The 27799-nt window shown below is 40.9% G+C and overlaps 1 protein-coding gene across 5 annotated transcripts in view; it reads left to right on the plus strand.

The window, feature by feature from the left end:
* LDLRAD3 (low density lipoprotein receptor class A domain containing 3) overlaps positions 1–27799 on the plus strand; it is a 101148-nt gene that overhangs the window by 43178 nt on the left and 30171 nt on the right. For 3 of the 5 annotated variants that reach the window (XM_088166787.1, XM_088166788.1, XM_014873599.2), the window contains exons 3-4: positions 5328–5453; positions 7884–8018. In XM_088166787.1, the coding sequence (XP_088022913.1) occupies positions 5328–5453; positions 7884–8018 (261 nt within the window). The remainder of the gene's footprint in view (positions 1–5327; positions 5454–7883; positions 8019–27799) is intronic. The other 2 variants (XM_014873600.2, XM_088166790.1) reach the window with 1 other exon arrangement.

The following is a 27799-nucleotide window of genomic DNA, read 5'->3' on the forward strand; positions in this document are numbered from 1 at the left end:
TCAGAACCCCATCCAGCATGGCCTTGAACACTTCCAGGGGTGAGGCATCTGCAACTTCTCTGAGCAGCCTGTTCCAGTGCCTCACCTCCCTCACAGTGAAGAATTTATTCCTTGTATCCAGTCTAAATCTACTGCTCCCTTCCGGCTGAAGTTGTGTCCCTCTCCATCTTCCTTGTAGATCCCCTTCAGCTACAGAAGGGTCACAGTAAGGTCACCCCAGAGCCTTCTCTTCATCAGGCTGAACAGCCCCAACTCTCAGCCTGGTCTCATAGGAGAGGTGCCCCAGTCCTGTGATCCATTCTCTGGACTCCCTCTAACAGGTCAGTTGTCCTGTGCTGAGATTCCCCAGAGCTTGGATGCAGCACTCCAGGGGTCTCCCAAGGACAGAGTAAAGAGACAGAATTCCCTCCATTGCTACACTGCTTTGGATGCAGCCCAGGATGCATTTGACTTTCTGGGCTGCAGGTGCACATTGCTGGGTCATGTCCAGTCTCATGCACCAGAGTCCCCAAGCCCTTTTTGGCAGGGCTGCTCTCCATTTACCCTCCAGCCTGTCTTAACACCAGGGTTTTCCTCAACCCAGGTGCAGCACCTTGCACTTGGTCTTGTTAAACTTACAGTTAATGTACTGTTAATTATAAAATGCATTTGATGTCTTTGCTGCTCCATCTATGAAAAGAAAAATCGAACTGCCCATTGCAAATCAGTTGTAACCTTCTAAGCAGGTTCCAAGTCATTGTAGCCATGAGTATCAAAATTGCTTTTATTCAAGAGTGTTATCTATATACAACATAAGGCTTTACACAGCATATGCCAAATCTGATTTCTTTTCCTCTGCTATTGTGCATCTCTGCTGAGATATAATAAAACGGATTACACTTTTTTAAAAATAGTACAGTTTCACACTTGGGATCCTAAAGATAGCAAAATGTTTTTCTGTTACTGCTGTAGAGCTGTGCCTGCAAACTGTCAAATCCTCAGTGGAGTGTACTGCTGGTCCTGATGGGAAGTTAGTATTTTTTTTAAGAGCTTTGAAAGAAGAGGGTGGGAGGATTGAGTTCTGTGTAGCATAAGGAGCAACTTCACACACTCACACGTACAACTGCCAAAATAGTTTTTTTGAACTTAAGCAAAGCAACCTGGAGGGAACATTTGGCAAACTTGTACTGTGGCCAGCAGCTCTCTGCCACCATCTTCAGCATTTGCTTCGTGTTTGAACTTTAAGAGGTGAAAAGAATATTTTAGTGAAGAGCATTTTCTTCCCATGGGTAATGGAGTCACAGGAGGTTCCTCAAGTTCATGGTAGTTCACTGACACCTCTTTTTAAATACCGTGGCAATTCCCTTTTATATAATGTAAATACAGATTCACATTAATCTTCCAGTCCTGGGTCACTTCTGCCATGAGTAGGTAACAAATGAAGGTTGGAACTGGAGTGAATTGATCCTTTTTGCCATAGGCTCACAAATTGGTTGAATGGCAGTTTTTTGGGGTGTTTTCTGTACTTGCTATATTTAATCCAGACAGGATCTGTATTCGAGTAGCCTTTCTTTAGCCACAGTTTTGCACCTTGCTCTTTGGTTTCTTGCTGTATTTCACCCCTTCCTGTCCAATGTGTGGTCTCTCCATTTCTTTCTGGAGACATGAGTTCAGGGGGACTTGCCTGTTCCTTCAGAAACAACCAACTTCCTCTCTTCCCTTTCCTTTAGCTGGTTGTAATCCCTTGGCTAAATAAGGTCAAACAACCCACATGTGCCTGTGTCCTTTTCCACTTCTCTTCTGTCACTTCCTGATATCCCTGTAATTCTTGATTATCCTGAGCCTGTTTCAACCAAGCGTAGTAGAGAAGAATATAGAGTGCAAAGACAGTGCTGTCCTTGAAAGCTAATTATTGAGGCTGAAATCACTGAAATAGCCAAATAGATAGCTGCTGTTAGAGAAACATAAAGCTTCTCACATACAGATCTGCCTGGAAACTTGAAACCTGTGCAGTAAAAGACACAATGATGAGCAAAGGAGAAGAAAACTCTTTTTGTAGCAGTCATGTAATGAGACTTGGAATTGCAGAGGAATGCTGGGATAGTGCAGCACATGACTTGAATGTGCTATAGGATGTCATGATCCTGGTATACGTATCTGTTACTTGTTAGGGTGCCAAAGACCTGAAGAAAATTATAGCCCTTCATGTTTAGGGTATTTCCAGGGATTCTGCAGAATGGGAAGGTAGGTTTCTGCTCTGGAAGAAATGATTGTCCCTTCCATAGGAACTTCTTGAGCAGTGACCAAAAAACACTTACTTAAAAAACTTGGGAAAACTATGCCAGGGGACAAGAAGGATGTCAAATTAAAAATAAAGCTGAAATTCCTCAGTGTAGTTGTCCATAGTCAGGAGACGTGACTTGGACTAAGCCTTTACTGGTTTCTCATTTTTCCTGCATTTGTGTACAGCATATGAAAAATGCATTGTGTGTCTGGAATTGGAACTTGGAAAACTAAGTTCTGTTTGGGACTTGTGTCTAGTAAGTGAGTGACTAGTGAATCACCTTGGTGGCTGAAATGCTCTTTTATATTCCTGAGGTTTCTAATGTAAGTATGAGTTTGAATTGGGATTGGTTTATATATAATGTCTGTTGCAAATATAGAGAATTGCTTTTGGGTTTTGTTTGTTATTTTTTTCTTCCCTCCAATTAAAAAAAAATAAAATGAGTGGACTATAGAAAAGGGAAACTTAAAGATAATATGAAGGTGTTTAGTCCCTTGTTTGTCTTTGGTCTGTGGGTACTAGTATGCGGTTTTTTTATGAATAGTTACTCTAAAACAGAATTTTCTTGGTCTCTGGCTGCTGTCTCTGGAGGAGGAGGAAAAGATAGAAAAATGTCTGAGGATAAAATGTTTAACTAAACATTGTATAACTATCTAAGTAATACTTACACTAGATAATTGTCCTGAATGGTTTCTCCCTCTTTTTTGGTGGTGTATCTAAGTGCTTTATCCAGAAGAAAGAGTTCATCCTCCAGAAACTTGACTTCTGGTCATTCCAGCATGGTTTTATTCCAGGTGTGGCCAAACATTAAATATTACTTATGGCTTTACTGTGGTAGCTCAAGGGAATTTCCCAGATGTGCTTTGTACCCTTGGGGGCCAGAGCAGCCCAGGATGTTGTGACCTGTGCCTGTCATGCCTGGAATGGGGCTCTTGGAGTGCTCACCACAACTTCTGGCTGCACCTCCATTCTGCTGGTGAACATGCAGCCACATGACCTCTCCTCTTCTGCCTTTGAGACTCACAGTCTGAAACCTGTCAGGAAGAATAGGCTACCAGAGTAAGAGAAGGTCCATGCTAGAAATGTTAGAAGTAAATAATTTTTGAAGCCTTAATTTGTCAAGATTTTCAGAGAGTACAAAGAGCATCACTGAGTATGATTTGCCAGAAAGTTGATATCCTCTGAATTCAGACCAAGTGACTAAAGTAAATCTGCTTGGAGAAATGGGATCCAGTAAATGTTAACAGAGGCAAAAGCACAGTTGCTTCCTGCTTTTCTTATTTCTCCTTCTTGAAACTCATGGAACTTCTTTCTTTGGTCCCCTCTGGAACTGTTCTGGCTCAAAATACACCTCTAAAATAAGTTGTCTGGAAGCACTTGGGAAACGTTCAGAAAGATGTTAGCTTTTATAAAAAGGAAAAGAACAACAAAAGCACAACATGTGAACGTTGGGCACCTCTTCATGTACATGTGCTATTATTACTCTCTTTCAGCAGCATCTTGGCTGGCTTGTTAGTGCATTAATACAGGCTGCTTGCTTTGATGACACTGAATCTGTTGCTGAGGTTGTTCTGCTGCCTTTGTTTAAAGACTGGGAGTATGATGGTGCCTCACACCTCGTGATTATTGAATTATTTAGCTGAGATCAGTCTGTCTCAGAACTCTACCAGGAAGCTGCTCTTTGAAGTTGTGTGAAGAATTGCAGGGGCTCAAATGTCTCTGCTGATGGTTTTCTACTGCCAGAGGTGAGAAGCACAGCGGCTACTTCAGGGTAATTTATCATCTTTTTCTACAAAGTAATGGCTCACTTTCTTTTCCCCAAGTGGACCTTGGATACTCTTCAGAAAAAGTGATAGTTGAATATATGAAATTTAGTGATACATCTTATTTTAGACTTCATCATTCTAATTGAAAACTACTAATAAAATGAAGAAAAACATGTAAGAGAGGAACTGCAGGAATTTGATTTTGGAGGACGCTAAAGCAAGTGAGAATTACTGTAGCTGTGGTTTCAAACCATTTATATGCACACTATTGAGCAGTGGAAGAAGGCTTTGATACAGCTGTACTTAGTAGTTAATCCTGGAAGAGAGGATGCCTTCCAAATAAATGCTGTTCATCCCTATTAGATACACTTTTCTCTTTTTTTGTTTATACGTTGGTACATTTGTCCTGGCCTTGTAAAACTGTGCAGGTTGGCATATTGATGTGCCATAGGGCCACGTTAAAATACTTGCCTCTCGTCTGTCATATTTCAAAACCTGTGAGTTGTAAGCACATCTTAGATTGGGTAGATTTGGTGTAGGAGTAGGAAACATTTGCTTAAAAGGCCAGCAAGCTCTGGATCTGGCTTCTTTCCTGGAGTTATCCCATCAGTGGTGTTACCACATTGCACCATACACACCTTCCTGCAGGTACCAGCATGCTTCTCCTGCAGAGACTGCCTTTATTTTAGAGTGGACTGTCTGAAGACTTCAGTGTCCTTGTGGTCCATCAAGTCAGGAGATAATTTGAAAAACCAAAAATGTCACCTTTTGTCTTGTAAAATTGCTTTTGTTGTTAGGAGTTGTTTTGTTCTAGGCTGGTGATAGCACAGGATTTAACTAGTGCTTGCCTTGAGCATCATGGTGGAACCATCTTCATTACTATGTCTGAGGGCAGTGCTCTCTTGCTGTGAAGAGTTGCTGTGCAGTAAAGTAAAAAATGTGTAGTAATTGAGATCATAATGAGATTCTGTAATCATGTGTTAAACACATTTTGATGCTATTGTTAGTATTTAATGTTTTATGAATAGTTGTGCTGTGCAGCAGGAGATACAGTGGTCCTTTTGCACTCAGTTTTATATAATTCATGTTGATAAAGGCAGTGTTATTTGAGTTTGCAGCCCGAAAAATATTTTTATAAGGGTCTCTCGTGTTTTTTAGAGACACTGGTTTGCTTGGAAGGCACCTAACATCCGTGCCAACAGCACTGCATAGAGCACCCTTAACTGTACTGCTACAATAGGGTCTCTAACCATTGTAAATAGTTCCCCTCACCTCTGCCCACTTGTCTCTTCTCACAGCAAAAGCCAAATCCAAGTGTGGTGCCACGTTCTTCCCCTGTGCCAGTGGGATCCACTGCATCATTGGCCGCTTCCGCTGCAACGGCTTCGAGGACTGTCCCGACGGCAGCGACGAGGAGAACTGCAGTAAGTGAGGGCACTGTGCTCATTTCACCCAGCCGATGCCACTTAGAAAGGAAACATTCAGTAGCCTTCAGTTTCTGAGTCACATATTCTCCATGATGATCCTTGGCGTTTCACTTCATGAAAATGAGTTAACCTTTTATTTTTTTAAGGTCCATCTCAGTCTTGCTTTGTAAATAATTCCTGTATGATACTTCAAGCCCCTGAAATGAGTTTTAAGCTGCATGCTTTCAGCATGTTCTCTGTACTCAAATGTAACTCAAATTGGACAATTATTAAATATAATTTGAATTGTTCCATTTTTATTTGCCTGTTTCTTATCACTGAAGAATATGTGATGTATTTGGTCATCAGCACATCTGGGTTTCTCTGTTTATACATGTTCTCAAACAACAAAAATGAAAATAATGGCATGTTTAGTGAAACAGGTTTTTGGAAGGAGAGACAGATTCTTGAAGGCAGACATGCCTGCCAATGCACAGCAGCAGGGAAGTTGTAGCAGAGAGATGATCTGAAGTACTGCTTGTTTTGGGATAAACCCTCTGTGTGTGGCTGCACAGATTCATTTGTATCTGTAAGTCTAGCAGGGATATATCATAGCAGGATATAGCATAGTAGGGGAAAGTTATGTTGAATCCAGCAGCTCTGTTACTATTGAGAGCTGGTAAAAGCATGGGTCTCTAGGTGCAAACTTGCAGCAAAATACTTGCTCATTCTCCTGTCAGAGGCATGCTGAGGTTTTGTTTTCAATGACTTTTAAAGGTCAGGAGTAGGACAACAGACAGCAGCTTTCACAGATAACAAAAGGGGCAATCTTTAGAGTGATCTATCAGTGTCTGTTTCACGGAGGACTTGCCTTTCTTATTGGTGGTTGGTGTGCTTTCCCCCACAGCATGAACCTCTCTTGAGGTGGCATCTGTGCTGGAGAGTTTGGTTTGGGCCCTGCAAGGACTGTGTGACTGTGGCAGGGAGTCAGCACTTCTGTGGAGAAAGGGAAGCATTGAAGGCTAAGGAAATTACGCTGCGTTATAATAAACTTACAGATATATATATATATATGTATATCTATCTATACTTGAGCAAGTGGACTAAAACCAAGATTTGTCAAAAGTGTTTTGAATATCCTTCAGGTGTTGGACTGACAAGTGGCAGGTCTCAACTGAAAGTGCACCAGCTTATTGAGTTCATTAGGAATGACACAATTTCCTGTGAGCTTATAGTGTGTAGCTCCAATAGGAGCTTACAGCTGATGATAACATGCTACTGATCTCCCCATTATTCTATGCCCTTGAGACACTTGGTGGTTTTTAGCATGTCTAAATTTCTAGTTACTGTTTATGAAGAGGAACAACCATGTAGTTCTAAGGTGATCTCAGAAACCAATGTGGTATGCAAGTGTTCAGCAGTTTCAAACCAATGGGGTTTTAGCATGTTTGTGCTAAACAAACTCTTGGGGAGCTGGAGAAATTGGGAGTGTTTGTTACTTGTCCTGCAGGTTATGTGCAGGACAGACTTTAAAGTTTTCTTCATTTATTCGTTTATTCGTTAAAAACTCTTTAAATGTAGCTGTTATTTTAAAGAAAAAAAAATGGAAGCCAGTTAGTATTTGGAAAGTGTAATCCCCTCTGTTATTGTGGCAGAGAAGCAGTTTGAAGTAGACAGGGCACCTAAGCAGCCTTTTTAAGATTTTCATTTGGAAAGTTGCATTCTGTTTCAGTCACTCCATTAGCAAGAATCACTTGGAGTTCAGAGAGGAGTGCCAAAAAGTATTAAAGGAAAGAGATTGATTTATGAGTAGATATTAAAACCAGCTAAATTATGCATATCTCAGCTAAGTGGTGACTGTGCTGAAGGATATGGTTATATATGACGTATATGAAGGGTGCAAACATTGTTCCTTAAAAAGGAGTTGAAATATAAACAGTGAGAAGCTGAGAGATTTCAACATTACCATTGTATCAATTCCAAATAGTGAGGAGAATGGGGAAGAGAATCAAAGGTAAATAAACCACTGCCTGGCAGTTCTCAGTCAGAACTGTTGTCTTACAATATGAAACTTCGGCTAAACTGAGTCTTCTGTAATCGGAATCAACAGGCAGTGTTTATGGTAGGCAGTTCTACCCTCCATATGTCTTCAGTGTGAGCAAATGTGTGGAACAGTGATCATGATTGGGCTCTCAGGAAAATGAACAGAAGGCTTATCACAACAGTGGGTGGGCTAAATCTCTGCTAATTGTAATGAATCTTGCATAAATTAGAAGTTTCAGCTCTCCCTGGTTAGAGAGCCAGGGTTGGTTTGATTGCCAAGTTACTCCCACACACCCAGTGAATTGACCAGCTGTTGAGTTGTGACCTGTGGTTGATGCTTATCAGCTATTTAACTGCCTGGGCAAGAGAATTCCTAATGAAAGGTATCACTTTCTCTTTTTGCAGCAGCAAATCCCTTGCTTTGCTCTACTGCCCGGTTCCACTGTAAAAATGGTCTTTGCATTGATAAAAGCTTTGTGTGTGACAGTCAGAATAACTGCCAGGACAACAGCGATGAAGAAAGCTGCGAAAGCCCTCAAGGTAGGAACAGGGGTTTTATTCTCTTCTGCCATATTATACCAACTCAAATTAACACAGAACAGGCTCAGCAGAAAATGTGATTCTGTTGGCTTGCTCTGTGTTGGCTACCACTGCAGATAGTGGGAGTGAAATGTATAGAAAGTGTGCACATGCATGCGTTGTATTCTCAGTGCTCAGAAGAGTGGTATCTTTTTCAGGCTAGTAAAAACACATTTTTGCAGGAAGTGCTTGTAATCTGTGATCCAGTGCTCACTGAAGTTGCTGGGAGCCAGTACTTCTGTGAGATGGATTGGACCTGAGGGGATTGATAGTAAAACCCGAGTTGGAAGTGAATCTGTCTGTTTACCAGATGAGTAAATCTTGTGTATGCTTAAAGCTTTAGATCTTCATTCCTCAGCTGCCTTCTGAAAGACATTTTTAACTGCAGGACAGGTCTACAGTGAAAGCATTTATTCCTACCCTTCTCCTGAAGACAGGGAAGAAAATATTTATTTGAAAATTGTTGTTTATTGAGTCTTGGGAGAATCTCAAAAAACAGTGACATTTCTGTTCTTTTTAACCTATCATGTAAGTCCACAGGTAGTGCTTCTTGGTTTTGTTTTCTGTTACTTAATACCACAATATTTTATGAAACTTGAAATATATAAGAATGACTTGAGGTTAACAAACAGTGTGTATTGGGCATCTGCTGCTGAACATTTTAATGTCTGAGTTACTACCAAGAGATCAGAGTAGAAATAAATGTGGGAAACGGTGGATATTTTCAGGGGAGACGTGGTGTGCTTCAGCCTATAGAAAGCAGGACAGATAAAGAGAGATAAAGCAGCATATGAAGGAAGATGTAATTAGTGAAGTTGAAGGAGAATTGCATTACTATCTACCTGAACTGATTAATTAATCCTTTGTGGAAAATAAAGATAGTGATAAATATTCTTGACAACTCACAGAGGAAGAGGAAAAACAACAGCAATGCCAACAAAGCAGGGTTTATAGCAGTGGTGTGTGGCAGTCTCTTCTGTGCCATACCTCTGTCTCACCTATGAGCTCTTTCCTTGGCTCCACACGTAAAGGTTGGAGGGGTCATCTTGGTAACTCCTGTGCATGCTGAGCCACATCACAGCCTGGGCATGGAGCTGTGCTGGGATCAGAGCCTTGGAGAGGGTCTGGCCTGGCCCTGCTCTCTGTCGGGAGTGGGACGAAAGGGCTGCCAAGGGCCTAACACGTGCCCAGGGCTGGACTGTTCTTCACTACAGCTCTAAGGCAGCCTAATCACATTAATGTGGGTGGTAAGGTTTCTTTTGCTTTCTCTTTTTTTTCTTTGCTTCTGAAGCTTAAAGCAGCAGTGCTATTCTTCTAGGTTGGGATGACTGCTTCCTCTGCAGATTAATTGGCTGGATTGCCTCCAGGTTGTTTGTTGTCATGACAATCTGCTTTTGGAACTGACTGTCAGGCTCAAGAGAAGAAAAGAGCTGTATTTCATGAGACTGTTACTTTTGTCTTCATATTTGGACCTTCTGGAAATGTTAGATTAGTAAGAGGGTGAGCAAAGTAATTCATTCTGATTACATGTGTGAAAGAAGCTCAGACAAGGAAGAAGGAACTCTCTCCATTAGGACAAGAACAGCCATGGTTGTGGGCTTATTAAAAAAAACAAGATCCAAGTATGGGGTTGGGAATGAGGAGTTGCCAAAGTGAAATGCTGGTTGTGGGGAGCCTGTGCAATTGGCTTTTCCCGTTGGCAGCTCAGAGCCTCCCTGCATTGCCGTTTCACTGTCTGTAAATGGACGATGCATGAATACCTATCTTTCAAAGCTGGGATTAAAACAGTGTGATGTGTTCAACTTCCCATCTGAATATAAATGACAATTTCCTCTGGAGTTTGCAGCTACAGGTATGTCTGTCCTGGCTTGCAAACACACCAACTACTTTGTTAATTGAGAGTTAGACGCTACTGTGGACAGTCTTTAATTTCTCACAGTTCTTTCTAGGCAGATCTAATTACTGTAATTACAATGTGTTTATGTTAGCACAGTACCCAAGAATCCTGGGCATTAACTACAGCTCAAGTGCTCTGGGTACTTGGGGTCAGAGCAAGGCAGATCTGTATGGTGCTATAAAATGAAGATAGAAGGGTTTCTTCCCACTGGCTATGTTATGTCAAATGTGGTAGCTTTAGTTCGGTGTAATTGAGTGTAATCTGCCATATGAGATTATCCTTGTGTGCTGTTTTTCTATCTGTAAATGTGTCGATTTAGAAGTCACTGTGCTTCTGAACCACTGCATGATAGTGTTGTTATCACCATTTAACAGATGGGAAAGAGGGTGTAGATCAGTTAAAGGAAATGCTCCCAGGGTGCCGTCCTGGCTGGTAGGAGAGCTTCAGCTGTACTTGTCTGTTTCAGGGGCATGTCTTTAATTTAATCAATGTTTGCAAACTGTTTTGAGATACCATTATAACGTGGGAAATAGAAGTGTGAATTATTAATTGATACTTTGCTCTCCCCTTCTGCTCTTGGGTATACTGACAAGCTTTTTAAATTATCACCTCTTCCTGCTCTTCCATGAACTTCAAAGGCCTCCTTTATCCTACTGTCATTGCTGCAAAGCTCCAGTAGCATATCAGTTTTGTTTGTGTCAGATACTCCTCCATGCATAAGGATCCTTTCAGTGAAGAAGGGTCACTCTGTAGACGAGGAAAACAAGAATGTGGCCTCCTACTGAAAAGCATATTGACCCAGCTTTGACATGGAACACTTCAAAATGTGCCATCCTCGATGAATAGCAGCTCTGCTAACATGCTGCAATTTGAAATGAAACTGAAGATGTGCATTTATAAAGATAAATTTTAGTCACAAATAAAAGATTGATTTAAGAGGAGGGAGGGCTCCATGACTTAGTTGTGAAAATGAGAGGAAGATCAAATTTTGGAGGGCATTCCTGCCCTCTTTTCTCCTTACCATTTGTAACTGAGTGCTGTGTATTTTACAAAGGTTTGCATGTCATGAGGAAAGTGTCAGATCAAAAAGTGCCAATTTAGCAACAAGTCAAAGAATTCTTCTCTAATTCCTCACAGAAGTTATCTGTAGCTCTTGTCACTGCCATGATAAACTTCAGAGCAATTCTTTTAATCCCACCCCAGCTATACTTTGGTCATCTCAGTTTTCCAGCAGTGAAGTAGCACAGAAGAATATTTCCCTTAATCTGGAATGTGATGTATTCATGAAAGCATGTGTGTGAGTTTTGGGATTGGATGGAGGATATAATTGCTTGGATTATCCACACCACTCAAACATATGAATTACTTCAGAATAGTTCTTTCTAGGACATTACTCCAGGTTTAATAATACCAGCAGTGATTAGAAATCTCTGCTCCTCTTCTGTGTTTAACTGATCTCAATTCAGGGGGAAGTTTCTCTCCCCCACACACTTTTCTCCTATGCCTCTATTTAGCTGACAGTGTTAATCATTCATAGTATCTACTCTGGGTGTTTTCCTTAGGCCTATCTGTTGCTGAGGGGATTTCCTGTTCTGTGACAGGCATCCACTCAATTGGAAAGGAATTACTCCTTCTCTGTATCTTCCAACGACCAAGTAAATTTGTTCAGCTCTAGGACTGTGTTTAATTTATTCTCTTAATTGGTTTGGGGTTTTTTTCATCTAAACGTGTCCTCACAGTGCTTCTTTTCCTCCATTTTGTACTTTTAGTTTAGAAGACTTCAACACTAACAAAAACATACTGAGTAGTTTCATTCAAACCCATTTTTCTTTCATGGCCCATCTTTTCTTTCTAAGTTGCTAAATACCTTTACTAGCTTTAACCCTGTTGCCTAGGAAAGGGAGTTTTATTGCTGCTAGTCTGTATTCACTCTGTCTGCTGCTGTAAAGAGAGGCTCTTGATTTCAGTCATATTCCTGAAATTCTACTTCTGCAGTTGTTTGTAAACAGTACCATTGTGGTTAAGTTACAAACCAAATGTTTTGTGAGTGTTCAGATGTTAATTCTTGTCCTCTGTATTTAGTAATGTCCACTGCTGTCCATGTGGATTCCTCCTCCTTTTATTTTTTGTGAATCTTTTCATTGAATTTGCATTAGGATTTTTATATACCCCAGCATTCTAAAACAAATTTAGAAGTATACACTGTCTTAGAAGTCTCTGTTATTTTCTCTTGGGTGTTTATAAATTGCTTATATAAAACTTCTCAGCATTGTAAAAAATAAAAATAATGTGTCGAATAAGAGGAAAATCATTCAGATGTTGACTTCCTAAAATGAATTTTTACGTGATAATGTGAATTCTGTAATGATACTTTCTGTGGATTAAGTTATAGGCAAATCTGGAAGTCAGCTGGCTGTAGAGGTAAGCACCAAGGCCATTGCCAATATTTACATGATTGAGTTGCAATGCAAAGTGAGTTTTAGAACCAACAGCTTAGTGGAACAAACGTATTCTAAATTTCAGTGAAATAACATAAAAGCTAATTTATGAAACACAAATAGCCCCCAGAACATCCCACTCCGTATGGAGCTTGTAACCAGCCCTTTGCACGTGGTAAATTGAAATTCTGAAATTCCCAAATGCTGTGGTATCACTTAGACATCCCAAGGCTTTGTAGTCTGATCCTGTCTGTATGAAGGATTTTATTGAGTCTCTCTGACTCATTATTGTCTCAGTCTGTAAACTGAAGCTCAACTTGCAATTATTGTGCATAATCTTAGCCCAGATTCAGCCTGCAGCAGGAATTTAATACTCAGAGGCAGACTGAATAGAAGCGGAAACATAAAGGAAGGATACAAATAAAATGTCATTGAATGTTTTATTAAATGAAAGCTTTGCCTGACCATATTTAGCTCTCTAATATCCTTCTTTTGTAATACTTGCTATATGGAAATGGTTTTGTTAGCTGTGAATTTTTTCTTTCCTATGTTCCTCCATTCCCTGAATCCAGGCTGCTTCTTCTTTCTCTTTTTTCCTTCTCAAAAGATTATTTATTTCAGAGAGTTCTTGTCAAGAAAAAAATGGATCCATTTATATGGGGACTAACAGATAAGGTGAGCTACAGGAGGCAGGTGTTCATGTAGTTGGTAGTGACCTTTCAGGTGACTGATGAGTTCAGCTCTGCATTAATTTGGACAGCACATGGACTCTGTGGTCTGTGCTGCTTCCCACAGGGAGGGCCATCATTTGTAAAATGGATTGTTGGTCACTTGATAAGAACCCTGGCATTACTGTAGATGGGCCCAGACTCATTCAGACACATGGTATCTTCTGAGTGGGATTGAGAGAGCAACTCTTACTTCACTGTGTATGGAGGCTTTGGAATTAAAGCAGTTTAAAATAGATGTGGGGATCTCAGGGAGAGGTCCAGACAGCTGGTACAAGTGGATTTGAGTTGCTGTGTCTCTCAACTCCCTGAGCTTGTGAGAATGACAAGATTTTGTTGCAGAACAGGCAAATGTAGCTGAGGAATAGTCTCCTTGTAGACTAGCATGTTGATTCTACAGGCCTGTCATTTTGGCAGAAAAATAAGACATGCTGCCAAAATGTTATGCTACCCCTGTTTGGAGAGCAGATGTTCTATTAAGAGCAGCTGTAATGTGGCAATAGACAAGCAATGACTTCAAGCCTTCAGATGGACAACAAACTTACTTTCAAAGGTGTTTCTAAATCTGGGAGGTGTCCAGACTCTTTACCCAGTCTCCTGCTCAGCTTACCTTTAATGACTTCAAGCTCAAAGCTCCCAGCAGAGGATGACTTGACTACTGTAAAAATCAATTTTACAGTCTAGGTCAAATCTTGGATGGGGTGTTGTGTCACTGGGAGTCACCATTTTTACCAACAGCTTTATCAGGGAAAATAGGGAAGAAAAATAGCATCTGGCAACAATCATCTTGATTTGAAAGCAATTCCTTGAAGATAGTGAAGACAGAGCACTACCATTGTGCCTCCAGCTTGTATTAAGTATGTTCTGTAGACAGATGTACTTCACAATGCCTTCCCTCAAGGCACAGCTTACTCCCATCATGGAAGTGCTGTTCTCACTGGAGTGCCTCATTGGACTTTTACTGTAATACCATGATTTTTAAATTTTGATGGGTTGGGTTTTTTTGTTGCTGGAACTGAAATTGCAGTTCTCAGGCTCCTTACAAAAACAGGAGGTGCAGGGATGTTTTCCTTTCATCAAATGGCTGATGAGAAGAGCTGGGAACTGAGCCTGAAAAAGTATGGGGTCTTCTCACCTGTGCAGAGATGAAATCTGAGCTCTGAATGCTTGTGTCCAGATATTCTTACCTTCACTTTGTGGCATTTTAAATTAAATTAATTAAAAGTTCCAGAAAAAGGTGATGACATGGATATCCAGTTTCATTGCCTGTGCTTCAAAACTTTGAAAACAGGTTATAAAATGTTACACTTGAGGAAGACAGGTGTGAAATAAAGGACATTCTTTTTTCCCCATTGATCTTGACGCTCATTAAATTATCTCTTGAGTTCTCATTAGTAAAAATAAATAAATACCTGTGAAATGCATTTTCCACAAGTTTATAACATCGTGTTGGTGTTTGAAATACACTGTATGCATTGGCATGTCATTCCATGCCCTGGCTGCTGAATTGCATTAACTTTTCATTTGTGCCAGTGTGATTTAATTGTGTAAAAGGTTCCTGTTGCTGGACTCTAGGTCCAGACCCAAGTCTTTTTGCTGTCACTGGGGGGAATCCAAATAAAAGGCACAGATGTTAATCTTTGGCTTGCTGTTCCAGGTAAGGTGACCAAGTGACCAAGTGCATTTTCTACAGTTACTGTAGAAAATGATTATAGCATTTGTATTTAAAATGAAACCTTCTGTTAGTGCAGTTTCAGTACAGGGACAACCTGTTTTTTGTTGGACAGTGGGAGTTGTCATAGCAGACATGTGTCATGGGAGAGCCTCATCAGAGGTTTCCTGGGTTGAGTACTGAAGAGACACTGTTGCTAGCAGAGTGGGAGTTAGCTTGGCTGTGTCTTGTGTTTCACATTCTAACCCTCATTCATCAGGCTGGCCTGCTCCAACCTGTAATTCTACTTTGAAGCCCAGCTGGGAGCTGGTCTGCAGGGCTCTCCCACCAGGTCTGGCCCCATCAAGCCTGCACTTTTAGTTAAACCTTGCTGTTTAGCCTGATTATTTGCATTAATCTCAGGTAAGTAATAATGCTATAGCCTAAGTCTAGCTTTGAGACCTGTGTGCATTAACCACATCAGCAAAAAGTGTGAGGTTAATTTAAGCTTCAGTGCCTTTGTTAGTCTTGGTCTGGCATTGTCACGTCTGTAAACACTGGTTAGAAATGATTTCCCAAGATGAACTGTTGAGGAAGGTGGCTTCGTTCAGCAGTTTGCACTGGGACTTGGGCAGAGAGCACCACATCATTTTAGGAGTTGGACTATTTTTTTGTGCAGCAGTGGAATTGGCAAGAAGACCAGTTTTGTTGCATATACCTGCGTGTGTGGGGAAAACCAGATCTCAGCTACTTGAGTGTCAGACTTTGGGGTAGGTTTTTTTATTTTGGTTTGGTTTTTTTCTGCCTGCAGCTGCCAACAGTGAAGTTGGAAGATGTGGCTCCTAAAATGTCAGGCTGCAACTCTGTCCCCAGCTGTAACTAGTTTTGCATGTGGTTAAAATCTGTATCTTTTCACTGCTTCAGTTATATCTGGGAATAATTTGTGGCATGTGAGCTCTGTCAAAGCTTGTATGTGTGTTCTTACACAAAGCTAAAGCCACAAGCAGCACCAGCATGGCCAGGTGTGAAAGGGTCTCCATTCAGATGCTGTAGCAGTTCAGTACATAGCCAATATTGTGATTGTCCTAAGCAGTGTATTTTCAGTGTAGACAGTTCCCTAGAGCCGGGGTACCAAGCTCTGCAAAGAAGTTTTACTGACATTTGCTCAACAAGAATAAGTGCAGTGACTCCAGGTCAGCCAGATGTCCCTTTAGCTAGAATCTGTGGTGCAGCAATGCATTTGGTTTGTAGGAAGGAGAGCAGGTAGAAATGCAGAATTGTCCCTGGAAATGTAGGTGATTCCATGAGTGCAGGACCTCAACAGGCCTTGGCAGTTTGTGTCTATTACTTTGAGAAATCCTTGATTAGGGTAATTCTAGTTTTTTTTCCAAGTGGTTTCACTTCACTGTGCTAGCATAGCTGCAGTTTTATTCTGCCTTACAGAAAATATGATTTTATATCATCCTATAGGACAAATAAATGTATGGAAAACTGAATTGTGGGAGATACCAAATCACTGAGATGGTATTAATGTCTAAGTGTATCGACCAGACCTTACTGATTTTCATGCCCACTCCTTCCAAGTGCTGGTCCCAGCCAGGTCAATGGAAGCATTAACTTTAGCAGTTGAAGCTAAAGGCATTTGTTTCTTTATTCTAAATCACACTTAAGTTGCTATACCAGTGTGCTGTATTCACTGTGGAGCACAAATTGCTTGAGGGAGACTTTAAAGCCCAAGGAAGTTGGCATCCAGGGTTCCAGAGAAAGGTATTTCATACTGCCTGATCTAAAACTAGCAAATGAAACTTGGTAACTAAGTGGATCTATCATGAAAAAGGAAATTTCTTGCCAGGCTTTAGATTAAGCTGAGATTCATCCTCAGCCAAGCATTTCAGTACCTGTAAATGTGTGAAGGATGAGGCTGTAGAATTCTAGATTTTCCCTTCTTTGCTACTCTTGCATTAAAACTTGTGTCCCAGAGTCTGATCAGGCTTCCTAGCAAAGCTGGGAACTGCAGCCGATTTTCTTCTGCCTGCTGAAAATTGTGAAGTGATGAGAGACATCACACCAGTATTTATTTAGTCTCTGTGCTCTTCCCTGAGCTTGCCAAAGTAACTCATGCTCCCATCTCACATTACCAGTTTTTTGGTGCTAATTTGCTGTAAAGCATTGTGTTAAAAATCCATATTTATGAGGGATGTTAAAACATAAAGTAATGATATGGTTTTCAATTACATAAACATCAACATGCAATGCGAATTAGAAGCTGAATAATGAATTTTCTGTTTATTTGTAATATAGAGTCTATGCAAACAGAAGAACCTGGAGAGTGAGCAGGGGGGAGGAGTGTGAAGGGTATGGTGCCATAAAGTGCTTTTAGCACTCTGTTCAAGTTTAGGTCAGATGTCAAAACAGGAGGTCACAGCCTGGTGAGTGGGAAGCATTGGGTTCAGAACTCCTGTTGATACACATGCCCTATGATTAAATAGTGTTTCCATTAACAAGGCTGAAGGCAGGGACACTTGGGAGTGCTGTTCACATGTCCTGAGCACAGAGGTGGCAGCTGCTGGAGCTGTTTGATGCTCACTGCTACTGGTTTGGTAAATAACCTTGGGCAGTTTGGGTTGTGTGCCTCATCTCTATTTTGCATGGGAAAAATATCAAACCTTTAACTTTTGAAAGATGTGTAAAAGATTAAATCATTGGAAGAAAATAAATATGATTAACCATTTCTGAATATTGTCAGTCACCTGCAATGCACCAGTCAGTCACTGTGGGGTCTGGTCATTGGTGCTGAAGCACATCCTCTCAGGCTTCAAAGCAGAAGCTTTCAAAGCTTCATTTCTTCTAACAGCATTATTGCACTACAGTAAATGCAATGATTACTGAGTTTTTAAGTGGAAATACTTTTGAGGATCTAGTGTTTTTGTTAAGAAGCTAGGAAATGCATTACACTGCACTAAAACCTATGGGAATTAAAAACTAACTTGTTCCATTTGTTCAAGTGCTTTTTTGTAGATTGTCATTTCCCTCTACCTCCTTCATGCTGAATAGCAAGCAAACACCAACCTTAATGTAGTGATGGCTGTCAGAAAAACACTTAGACTTTTTGAAGTGTTTTTCCCATGGCAAATAGTGTTTATGATTCTCTACAGAAGACTAAGGACTGTGCTGCAGCACAAGTTCTAGACCTCGGAGGTTTTCTGAACTAAAACTTGAACTGTTCTGTCAGTCAACTTTGAAGTCCATGGTGGCTAGAAAGTGGCTGACTGGTTTGTGAGGATGTGGTTTGGAGTTAGTTTGAGGGAAAGGGAATATTATGTGCAATTAAAGTTCTGCTAAGTATCTTGTGCTAATACTTGTAGGAATCCATAGTCGTGGGAATACTGTACAGGAATATTGTATGGGTCCTTACAGTAAGTGAGCATCAAATTTAATTTACTTTTTCCATACTCTAGAATTAGAGAACAATAAGTATGTGCCTTCAGGAATGCAGTGCTGGGAGGGAAGTTGTGTCCTTGCTTAGAAACTGGTCAACTGTGATCAACCACAAAAAGGGGAATGAGAAGGCCATATGTTCCATTCAAGACTAAACAAATTCCAGGCTGATTTTCTTTGTTGTTTTTACTTGCTATTAAAGCGGAATTTAACTGACCAGATTGGAACAGGTGTGTTGGGGATAGGTTTGATAGAGAGGTTCTTCAGAGTTGGGCTCAGACAGCAGGGTGGCTACAGCAGGAATGAGAGGATGGAAGCAGCTGTTGTGATGAAAGGCCTGGTGGCAGTGAGCACAGCTTACTGTGCAAATAGCAGCTGCACATCACAGGTAGAGGCTTAAGCCATACTCCTACCTTTTTTTTTTTTTTTAATTGTATTTTATGGAAGGGTCAGATGGGCATGGTCTTGTCAATGGCTATTGTGTGGGAGGCAGCTCATATAATTAAGACTGAGGTGTTAGTAACCTGCTGTTCATGTGCACACATGATCAGTTTTGTGATGAATTAGCTGCCAAGGTTTACAATCCTGAGCACAAATTCTTCATTTTTTCATTGAATTTATAGCACAAATGTGATTGAATTGCTGAGTGTTTGTAGAAGCCACTTGCTGGCCTCTCCCTGTTTTCCAGGCTACCTTTTGCACCTCTTGATATGTAAATCCCAGTTGATGGTTAGTTGGCAGCCGTATGAGATCAGGTTCTAGCCACGACTGATAATTGCAAGAAAATATTCAGGGAGTGCCTTCCTGGCCAAGATAGATGTAATTCAAGACTCTGTATGTGAAGGAGAGCTGGCTGGAAGTGCCTGAGGAAACGTGCAGATGTGGTGCTGTGAGCCCACATTTTGGAGACAGATCCCAGCAGATGCCTCTGCAAACTGTATGGCCTGTCTGAGGTGGAAACCAAGCACATGGAAAAACACTCTGCAGTGAGTTAACCTTGGAATAATGAAATTCCCAGCAAGGTACTGGAATGCTTTTGATTTGTGTCTTTCTTACCTGTACATCAGCAATATGGTCAATCTTTCCAGAAAGCCTGGTGTAAATGCAGAGTAGAGGAAACATACTGAACCTGTTTCTCCTGTTTCTGTGCTCTTTCATTCATCATTTCACCCTCACCATATTCTCTACTTTCTTTTGTTGGAAAAACTGTTCAGGTAAAGAAATTAAGTCAAATTTGTGCTGCTTCCCCCTTTTCTTAATTGCCTTTTTTTCCTGCAAGACATCAGGGGCTTTTCCTCACTTGTTCTATTCGTTTACTTTGGGGTTTTTTTATCTTCAGATTTTGCATCTTGCTCTTTTGTCACATGCTTTTTTCTGGCTTTTGTAGACGTGTCAGACAAGGAGAACTCTGCAGTAAGCTGTATCCAGACTTTACTCTGTTACCTCTAGTTAAAACATCACAAAGTTTTGTTGCCCTGTTCAGGTAAATCTCTCCTACACAATCATTGTTCTCCTATTAAAATGTCACCTTGGAGGGGTAGGAGATCATCTAGGCTTAAAACATAAACAAATACAAGAAAACTCTCAAAACCCACAGGCAGGAGGAATCACACATCTCCCTGAGAAGACTGGGTATGAGTTCCTTTCTGTTCCATCTCTGGACCACATCTGTTCTCTCCAAGGAGATTACCAGACAGTGGCCCTCTACAAGAACTGGTATTATTTGTAGCAGTTGTGTGTTTCTTTCAGCAGAGATTTAATGTAAGTTTAGTGGTGTCTGCAGTTCACAATCAGGTGAGAAAAGGAGTCAGTTTCTGCTCTGGTTGTGCTATAGCTGTTGGAGCAGGAATCTCCTTTTTGCCTTTTTTACCATATTATTTGTACTGCTTATATTTTATAGCCATGATTTATAGCATATGTCACAAGTTTCTCTGATGCTGCTAGCAGCTCCCTGCCTGTGGTTTGCTAGGTGGGGGCAGTGTCCTGATGCTTTTGACATGAGGTGTGTTTGTTGGCTGCAGTACCTTCCCATTGGATGCCAGAAGCAAGCCCTTGCAGTGGAAGGAGGTGGTGGGGGGGGAATGTCCTGAAAGAAGTTACTGCATTAAACATCTGCTAGAGGAGGAAGTTTCCACAAGACCTGGGTTAATAATCCACTTCTGGAGTGTAAGCTGGGGGCAAGCCTTTGGCCAACCCCAGCCATGTGCAGCACACAGCAACAAATGTGGCTTTGCAGAGATGGGGGTGCAGAGCAGGAACTGTTGCCCCTCATACATTAAAAGGGAGGAGGGGGACGAAGCCTTTGCAGCTGGGTTGAGTGCAGGCTGCTGCCTGCAGTTGTGTAGAAGCATTCCTCACTGCTGGGAGTTCTGTGAGCAGTGCTTCAGAGAAAAATCTCCCCTGGCTTGTTTCAGCCACAAGTCTTTGTCATGCGTAACAGGGTGGAGTTCTCTGCTCTGCTCTTCCCCAAGTTTTTCAGTTGTGGGAGATGGAGGAGGGAAAAAAAACTGATCAGACTTATTCAATTTGTTCCTTTCCAGGGGCTGCAGGACTGCCTCTCCAAAACCATTACTTTACTCTTATGGCAGTTGTCTCTGGAATTGCAATCACATCATATTCTGTCTCTTCTCCTGATAGTTAGGAGCAGCTTCTTTAGATTTTTCCTTTTTCTTTCTTTTCTTTTCCATACCCTTTTCCCTTCTACTTTTACTATGCAGTGAGAAAGCCAAGGAAGTGAAGAGGGTGCTGCACACCTCTTCCCTTCTCACATTGAGAAAGGAATGTGTTTCTCTTATGTGTGCTATGGCTCTGTCCCAACAAGAAAGCCAAAAATTATGAAGTGGATTTTTTTCCAAAATATGTTTAGATGTACAAGTAAGGTCAACTTCCAGTAGGTTCTGTGCTCTTAGGCAAACTTGAAAAGATCACCCTTTTATATATGTGGGTTTTCTTTAAAGGAGGTAAATAATGAAGCACCAAAGATAACTTAATACAAGCAAGGCTTCTCCCTGCTTGAAAGAATGCTGACTGGAGCAGATACCACAGAATCCTTATTTCCATTTATTTCCTTGTAGAGGCTTCAAAAAGGATCACCATATCTTGTCAATTCAGTTTGCCCTGTGCTGTACCACTCTGCTATGCTTTGTTCAGTCTAAGTTTCAAGGCCTCAGGCTGTGAGGATTTAATTACTCTTTCTGGGGGATTATTGTAACTGCAGCTCTCACAGTTTTTCCTGTTCTAACTTCACCTCTGTGCTAAAGCCAAGGAAAATTCAAGTGTTACATAGCCTCTGTGGTTTCAGGGTCTCTACAAGCCTATAGTGCAGAATGACTCTTAACTTTTACCTTTCCTTTGTCTTTTGCCTCCAGGACAAACTCTCTAGATGTTTTGGTTTCCTGAATAAGATAGTGAATTTATCTCAGTTGTTATGGGCGAAAACCAATGCTGAGATAAGTGAGCTTTGCCCTACACTGGGCTGCTTCCACTCTTTCTGTGAACTGTACATTAAATGTCCTTCCTGCTTTTAATGAGCACTCCATCCCAGCTGCATTTTTTTATTAAGGTCTTGTGGACCAGTTCTTGCTGAGTCTTGCTAAAATAACTCTTGAAGGAAGATTCTCATTATCCAGAGGTAGGATCATGTAGCGCTGAGCTTGTCTTTTAGCTTGTTACTTTTCCAGTGGTTAGATCAGCTGCATTTAGGCCCATTTTGTCATTAGGAAGTTATTAAATTGCTGCTGTGTGGTTTCATCTTCAAACATCGACCTTTCTGTTGACGTTCTGTGCCTGGTTCAACCTGGCCTGATCTCATTCTGTCCTTTGCATTCTATTACAAGGGGTTTTTTCCTGCAAGTCTCATGTGTTTGTATAGGTGCTTCATTTCAGAAGAGTACAGGAGGAATACAGATGTTATGACTTCACTTTTTTTTATTTATTATACTGTTTGGGGTTTTTTGATCTCTGGAACTCAAAACAATGATCAAACAAGGATTCTCTTTCATTTTTCTTGGCACTAGTTTCTCTCTCTGTGGATGGAAGTGATGAAGGTTGATTTTCAGAGTCAGTGACTGGTAAATCACATTAATCCAACTGAATTTATTACCTCTTTATGTCTTTGATGGATCTCAATTTCTAAACCTTACTTTGCCCAACATAGTTTACATTAAGTGTTCCAGACTGAAAGTGTGTCTTGTAAGCCTGAGGGTGAATGCTTGGGTTTTTCCTCCTCTCTGTTTAGCTTGTTCCTTAGGCTAGATCCAATTCCAGGTCCTTGTCCCTTGCCTGGCCCAGGAAATGGCCTGGGCTCATTGCAGGAGGGAAGGAGCTCTGCCTGGTGTCCAGCTGCTGTGGCTAAAGGTAGCTCTGCTGCAGCCTCAGCAAGTGCTCAACAGCATCTGTTTTCTTAGGCACTTTGAAGCTGCATGGCAATGATTTCAGGCAGCAGAAAAGCATTTGTACTTAGCGAAGTATTTCATGAAACGTCCAGAAAACAGATCTGGTTAGGAGACCTTCCATGGCAGGGTAGAAGGAGAAGAAGAAGAAAATAATAGAAACTGTCAGAGGGAATTCAGTGAGGTAGAAAGGGGGATCTCTTTGGCCATAACAGTGAAGCTTGTGAGTCCTACTTTTCCTTTCTTCTGCCCCACCAGTCTCTCTCTTAAAACTTCCAGTTGTTGCTGCTGCTTGTTAAAAGGTGTTTTCCTTCTGTCATTTCTTGTTCCATCTCAAATTGATTAACTGGCAGTGCTATACCAGCCCCTGTCTCACCACTGCTGGTGAAAATCCTTTTCTTTGCCCTTCAGACAGAGTGTCTGGAAGGGCAGGTGGATGTTCAGTGGTCTTCATTTGCTGAGACAGGGGTGCTCTGCTGAAATGAGGGAGTGTGTTACCCACATAAAGGAGCAGTTATTGCTTGTGATAGTTATTCTGTTACTCTCTTCTCTCTCTAACTGGGGAAAATTCTCTGGTGTCCCCCACACCAGCTTATTTGGCATTTTCTGGTGCACCTGAAAGGGTGTTGCACAGTGTCTCATAGTGACATGAGAAGCTCTAGGTTTTTCTGCTGGCCCTTGTGTGCTTGGCAGTTTGGTGTCACCCCTCCCCTGGGCAGTTTTCTGCTTCTGGTGGTAAATGGTGTGTGGTATGGCTGATGTGGTTTTTGTTCTGTTGGTAGAAAAGTGGTTCAAAAGTAGATGTAAGTGGGAGATGAGGTGCTTTACCACTCTGTAGTCTAAGAAAGAAGATGGAGAGGTCTGTTCTCTATAAACTGTGAATGGGAGCATATTCAGAAGAGATTGTCTTTTCCCTCTTGGTTTCATGCTGCACCTTAGCCATCTGTTCTGTCAGCCCTCGAGAAAGCTGCTGCTTTCTCTAGTTTCACTTGCTTAACGAGGATTGTGAAGGTTCATTCCTTGCAAGGACAAAACTCCTGTCTGTTGTCATTTAAAAGCACTTAGTGTTATGAATTATGATGCCACCTGTGTTCTGCCCAAGTGGGCTTTAAATGAAGCACAGGTTTGGTTCATTGAGGAGCAGGAGTCCTTAGTGTTGGTGGTGTTCTCGTTCCTACAGGGCAGAGGGAATTTCCCACCCTACAGACTCACCATCATTTCTTACAGCTTAACCACTGCATCCTTAAAACGCTTCCAAATGGGCTTCCAAAGATCAGGTTTTTCAGTCTTGTCTTCTGTTAGGTACATCCTACTGTCAGTTTTTCCTTGCAATCTACCAGTAGCTAAATTCATTGCAAGAGCTTGCTCAGAAGAGATGTGTTCAGAGAAGTCCAGAAGTGGGAGTCCTGAGAGCTCACACAGAAGAACTGCTTTGCTCTCTGTGAACACTTCGTGCTGTGGCAGTGGAATTGCATTGAGGGTGGTGTCCCACAGATTAAGGGAAGTTGTAATCTGGGTCCTGTGGAAAATGCCAATAAATGCAAATCAGGTATTGACACTTTAAATAAAGGACTATATTTCAGTGAGGATCTTGTGCTCTCGTCTGAGACAAAGCTTTGAATATTGTGAATCTTTTAGCATGGTAGTGTGGCAGTGTTCCTGATAAAAGTGAGCATTTAACTTGCTGGATTCCTTTTCTGCTGTTGGCAGTAGCTTTTTGATTCCCTTTCTTCCTGTCTTACACTGTCACAGGCATCTCAGCAAACTCATTTACCCTAATCCTGTGTTTGACTCAAGAGACCCAATGAGCTAATAGCTTGAGAATAAATTGCTGTAGCAATTGCATTCATAAATATCATGAACAGCCTCCTTAAAGTGGTGTTTGATTACTTGAGACAAAGCTTTCAAAACATTAAAACAGTTTAAAATAATCACTTGGCTAAAGCAATAACATTCTGTGGATGCGTTTCATTTTTTACAACCCTCTATTTATTTCCTTTTTAAGAAAATGGACAAGAAGCCTGTATTAAAAAGTGATTAAATCTGCAATCCGAGCAAGACACAGAAAATTCAAAATTTAATGCTAATGCAGTTTTTTCATTTTGCAGATGATTGTTGCCCACTCACATGCACACAAGTATGCACATTATTAACATTGACAAAGAGATGACTGTTAACTTTGAGATTCTTGGTTTCCAGGAGTTTATTTCACAATCTTTTTATGTAAATGTGGTTTTGTTAGCTTGTGCAGTTGCCAGGGGAATTAGTGTCTGTCTGTAGATCTGCATGAGATGCATCTGCAAAAGCTGGGTAGGACTATCTGTACTGTTGAAAAAGAGTCGTGTTGCTTTGATTTATAACTAATCGTTAAAAGTTTAAAGCGTCCTGACAATATAAACCAAACAAATGTAACGGTGTGATGGTGCTGTTTGCCAAATGAGAATGTCCTGCATGGCATTCTGTGCATCCCACCAAGGCTTGGGGGGTTACTGCTGAATAATTGCTGGCTTTCTTAAAGAAAAGGGTTGTGTCATGAGGCTGTGTGAAAATACATAGAACAAAAACTTCTGGCTGTTAGGTTAAAAAAAATAGTGTTGAGTCCCTAATTTTTTCTAGTACAATAGAGGAAGTGTTTGTTGGGGGAGCGATGTTTGACCAAGTCTTATTCCTGTAACATCTGGAGACCTGATGTATTTGTTCCTGATTGTATGTCTGATCCAACATGAAGGGCATGAGAACATCCCATGAAACATCCTACTGCTTGGAATTTTCCTGGCTGGAGGGCAGCTGTGGGAGTTCCCATGTCAAGTAGTTCACCTACCAAAAAACTAGAATTAGAAGGCTCATTAGAGTCTAGTTGTGGGTGGTAGTCATGTACAGGCAGGAGCTGGTAGGGACAAGTGATGTGCATGGGAGGATTTATTTACACTGGGAGAAGAGTGTTCTTCTGTGACGATACAGTGTGTGGTACATGGTGCCAAAATTACTTTTTGTGAGCTCTGTCAAATGCTGTTGGAAATAGCATTCACAAATTGTCCCATCCTTCTGTGGAAACAAATTCCTTGTAGCTTTTCACTGTGGGGACAGGGATTCGATCAGCAGTTGGTTCCAGATCATACTTCAAGGCACGTAAGTTAACATGTCCTTAACCTTAAATGGGTTCAGTCCATGAATTCTGACTTTGAAGCTTGCAATCGACGAAGTTGAGATTGCTGTTCAGGATGAAAGTGAATTTCACTTGTTAAATAGAGAGTTATATGTCAGGCAAAAAACTTTTCTCCGTGGGTCTGTGTAATGCTGAGAACATGGAGAATGCAGCTTCTTACCACTACTCGACTTGTAGTTTGATTGTTGCACAATATTTAATAAATTATATATGTAGCTAGAGGTAAAGGCCAGTTTTTAAAAATATTAAATCTAATCACTTCCATGTGATATTAATCTTAGAGTGAAAAGCAGTAACTTGATAATTATTCAATATGACTTCTGGAATGTCTTTACAGCCGAGTCTGGTTTGAACACTGCTCTTCATCCTCACACCAGCAAGGTAAATCAGTTGCATTTTTTGTTGTCCTGGCATCTGCAGCCAGATAAGGGATGAAGATAAGGCTTCATCTGAATCAGTAACCATGACAGGTTTGTCACACCCCAAGTGCTGTCTCGCTGTCAGGGGAGAATTGTGAGCTGCAGGGAGTGTTCAGTGGTAAAACCTGCCACCCTCTGCAGTGAGCATGGTCTTGGCTTCCAGAGAGCAGCAGATCCAGAGCATCTCTGCTACTGGTGGGCTCATTTTCCAGGACCTGGTTCATGCATATTCAACTCATCACTGTGGGCTTTAACAGTCAAAGCTTTTGTTTTGCTCCTTGTCCAATACAGAGATTGATTTGAAAGCTGAAAGAATGTTGGAGTTCTTCCCATATTTTGCCCCAGATATTTTGCTGTGGATATTCCTGTTTCATCACATTTTTATAAATTGAAAATAGGCCACTTCAGACACTTGTCTGTATAAAAATTGAGCTAGACCTTTCTCAAGATGAACTTTTAAAATTAGAAACTTCACACTTGAATGTCAGAGTTGTATGTATAATTTCCTGTGTTGACAACTACATGGCCTCTGTCATGGATGAGTGAAATGTCTTGAGCTGTTGCTAAGTAAGTCTGTGCTTGTTTCAAGAGCTCTTGTGCTTCTTTGGCACAGATAAAGAAGTCAGCTCTAGATTGTGTTGTGGCTGAGCTTTTCTGGTGTGTTACAGTCACTCACAGGGATTATCAGCCTTTCATATAATTGTGCCATGCCAGGGTTATGCTAGTTATATTTTAATTCCTGTTTTGCTATTAATGGTATCATGTGAGTGCTGAGTTTTTGTGTTTAGAATTGTTAGAGCAAAGGGAAGATCATTTTTCTCTGGGCTACACATAGAAGGCTCTGGAATAACATGTTTGATTTTCTATCAGAAGAACTTGCCATAGCCTCTGTCACTCCAGTGGGTAATGTTTTCCCTTCTGGTTCCCATTACTATAATTAAATGCATTCAGAGCATTCTGTTTCTGTCTATTAACATGTAATCATGTGATTGATTCTTGTATGCCAAGTAGATATTTTTTCCAAAGGAAATATTTATTTACATGGGTTTTCAGATCAGCTGTGTAAATCAAGTGCTTACAAGTGGCATTTTGATGTGCAGCTTGAACACTGATATTTCCAACTTCTCTGCACTTGTCCCTCATTTACCTCCACAGCTTTCTGCTACTTTAATTGTTAGTTCCCTCACTACCATGCTTAGTCAGATGTTCAAAGCTGGTTATTTAACTTGCCAAGAGAAGATGTTACTCTATCCTGTGGATTTTATTGATCAGGATTTAGTGGGAGTCTGACTTGCCTTTCTGAACAGATCGCTTGTGTCAAGGAAAGCTGCTGACCAAGAATATTTTTAGACATTGTTAATGATCCAGAGAATGTACTGTCACATATTTTCTTTTCAGTCTATTTTATTTCTTTGGCATCACGTCACGTTAACAGTAAGCTTTTTGTGTTTGCATCTTTCCATATTATACATTCTTTTGCCTTCTTTGTTACAATTTTCCATGCAAACTGTGTGACTCTGATTGTTTCTTTGCCCTCTTATTTCTTTTGTTCCCTGATCCATGGGAATAATATTGCCCCTGAACTATAGTAGAATTTCTAACAGTAGCCAGTAA

This window comes from Sturnus vulgaris, chromosome 6, assembly GCF_052056855.1.
Source record: "Sturnus vulgaris isolate bStuVul1 chromosome 6, bStuVul1.hap1, whole genome shotgun sequence".
Classification (NCBI taxonomy): domain Eukaryota; kingdom Metazoa; phylum Chordata; class Aves; order Passeriformes; family Sturnidae; genus Sturnus; species Sturnus vulgaris.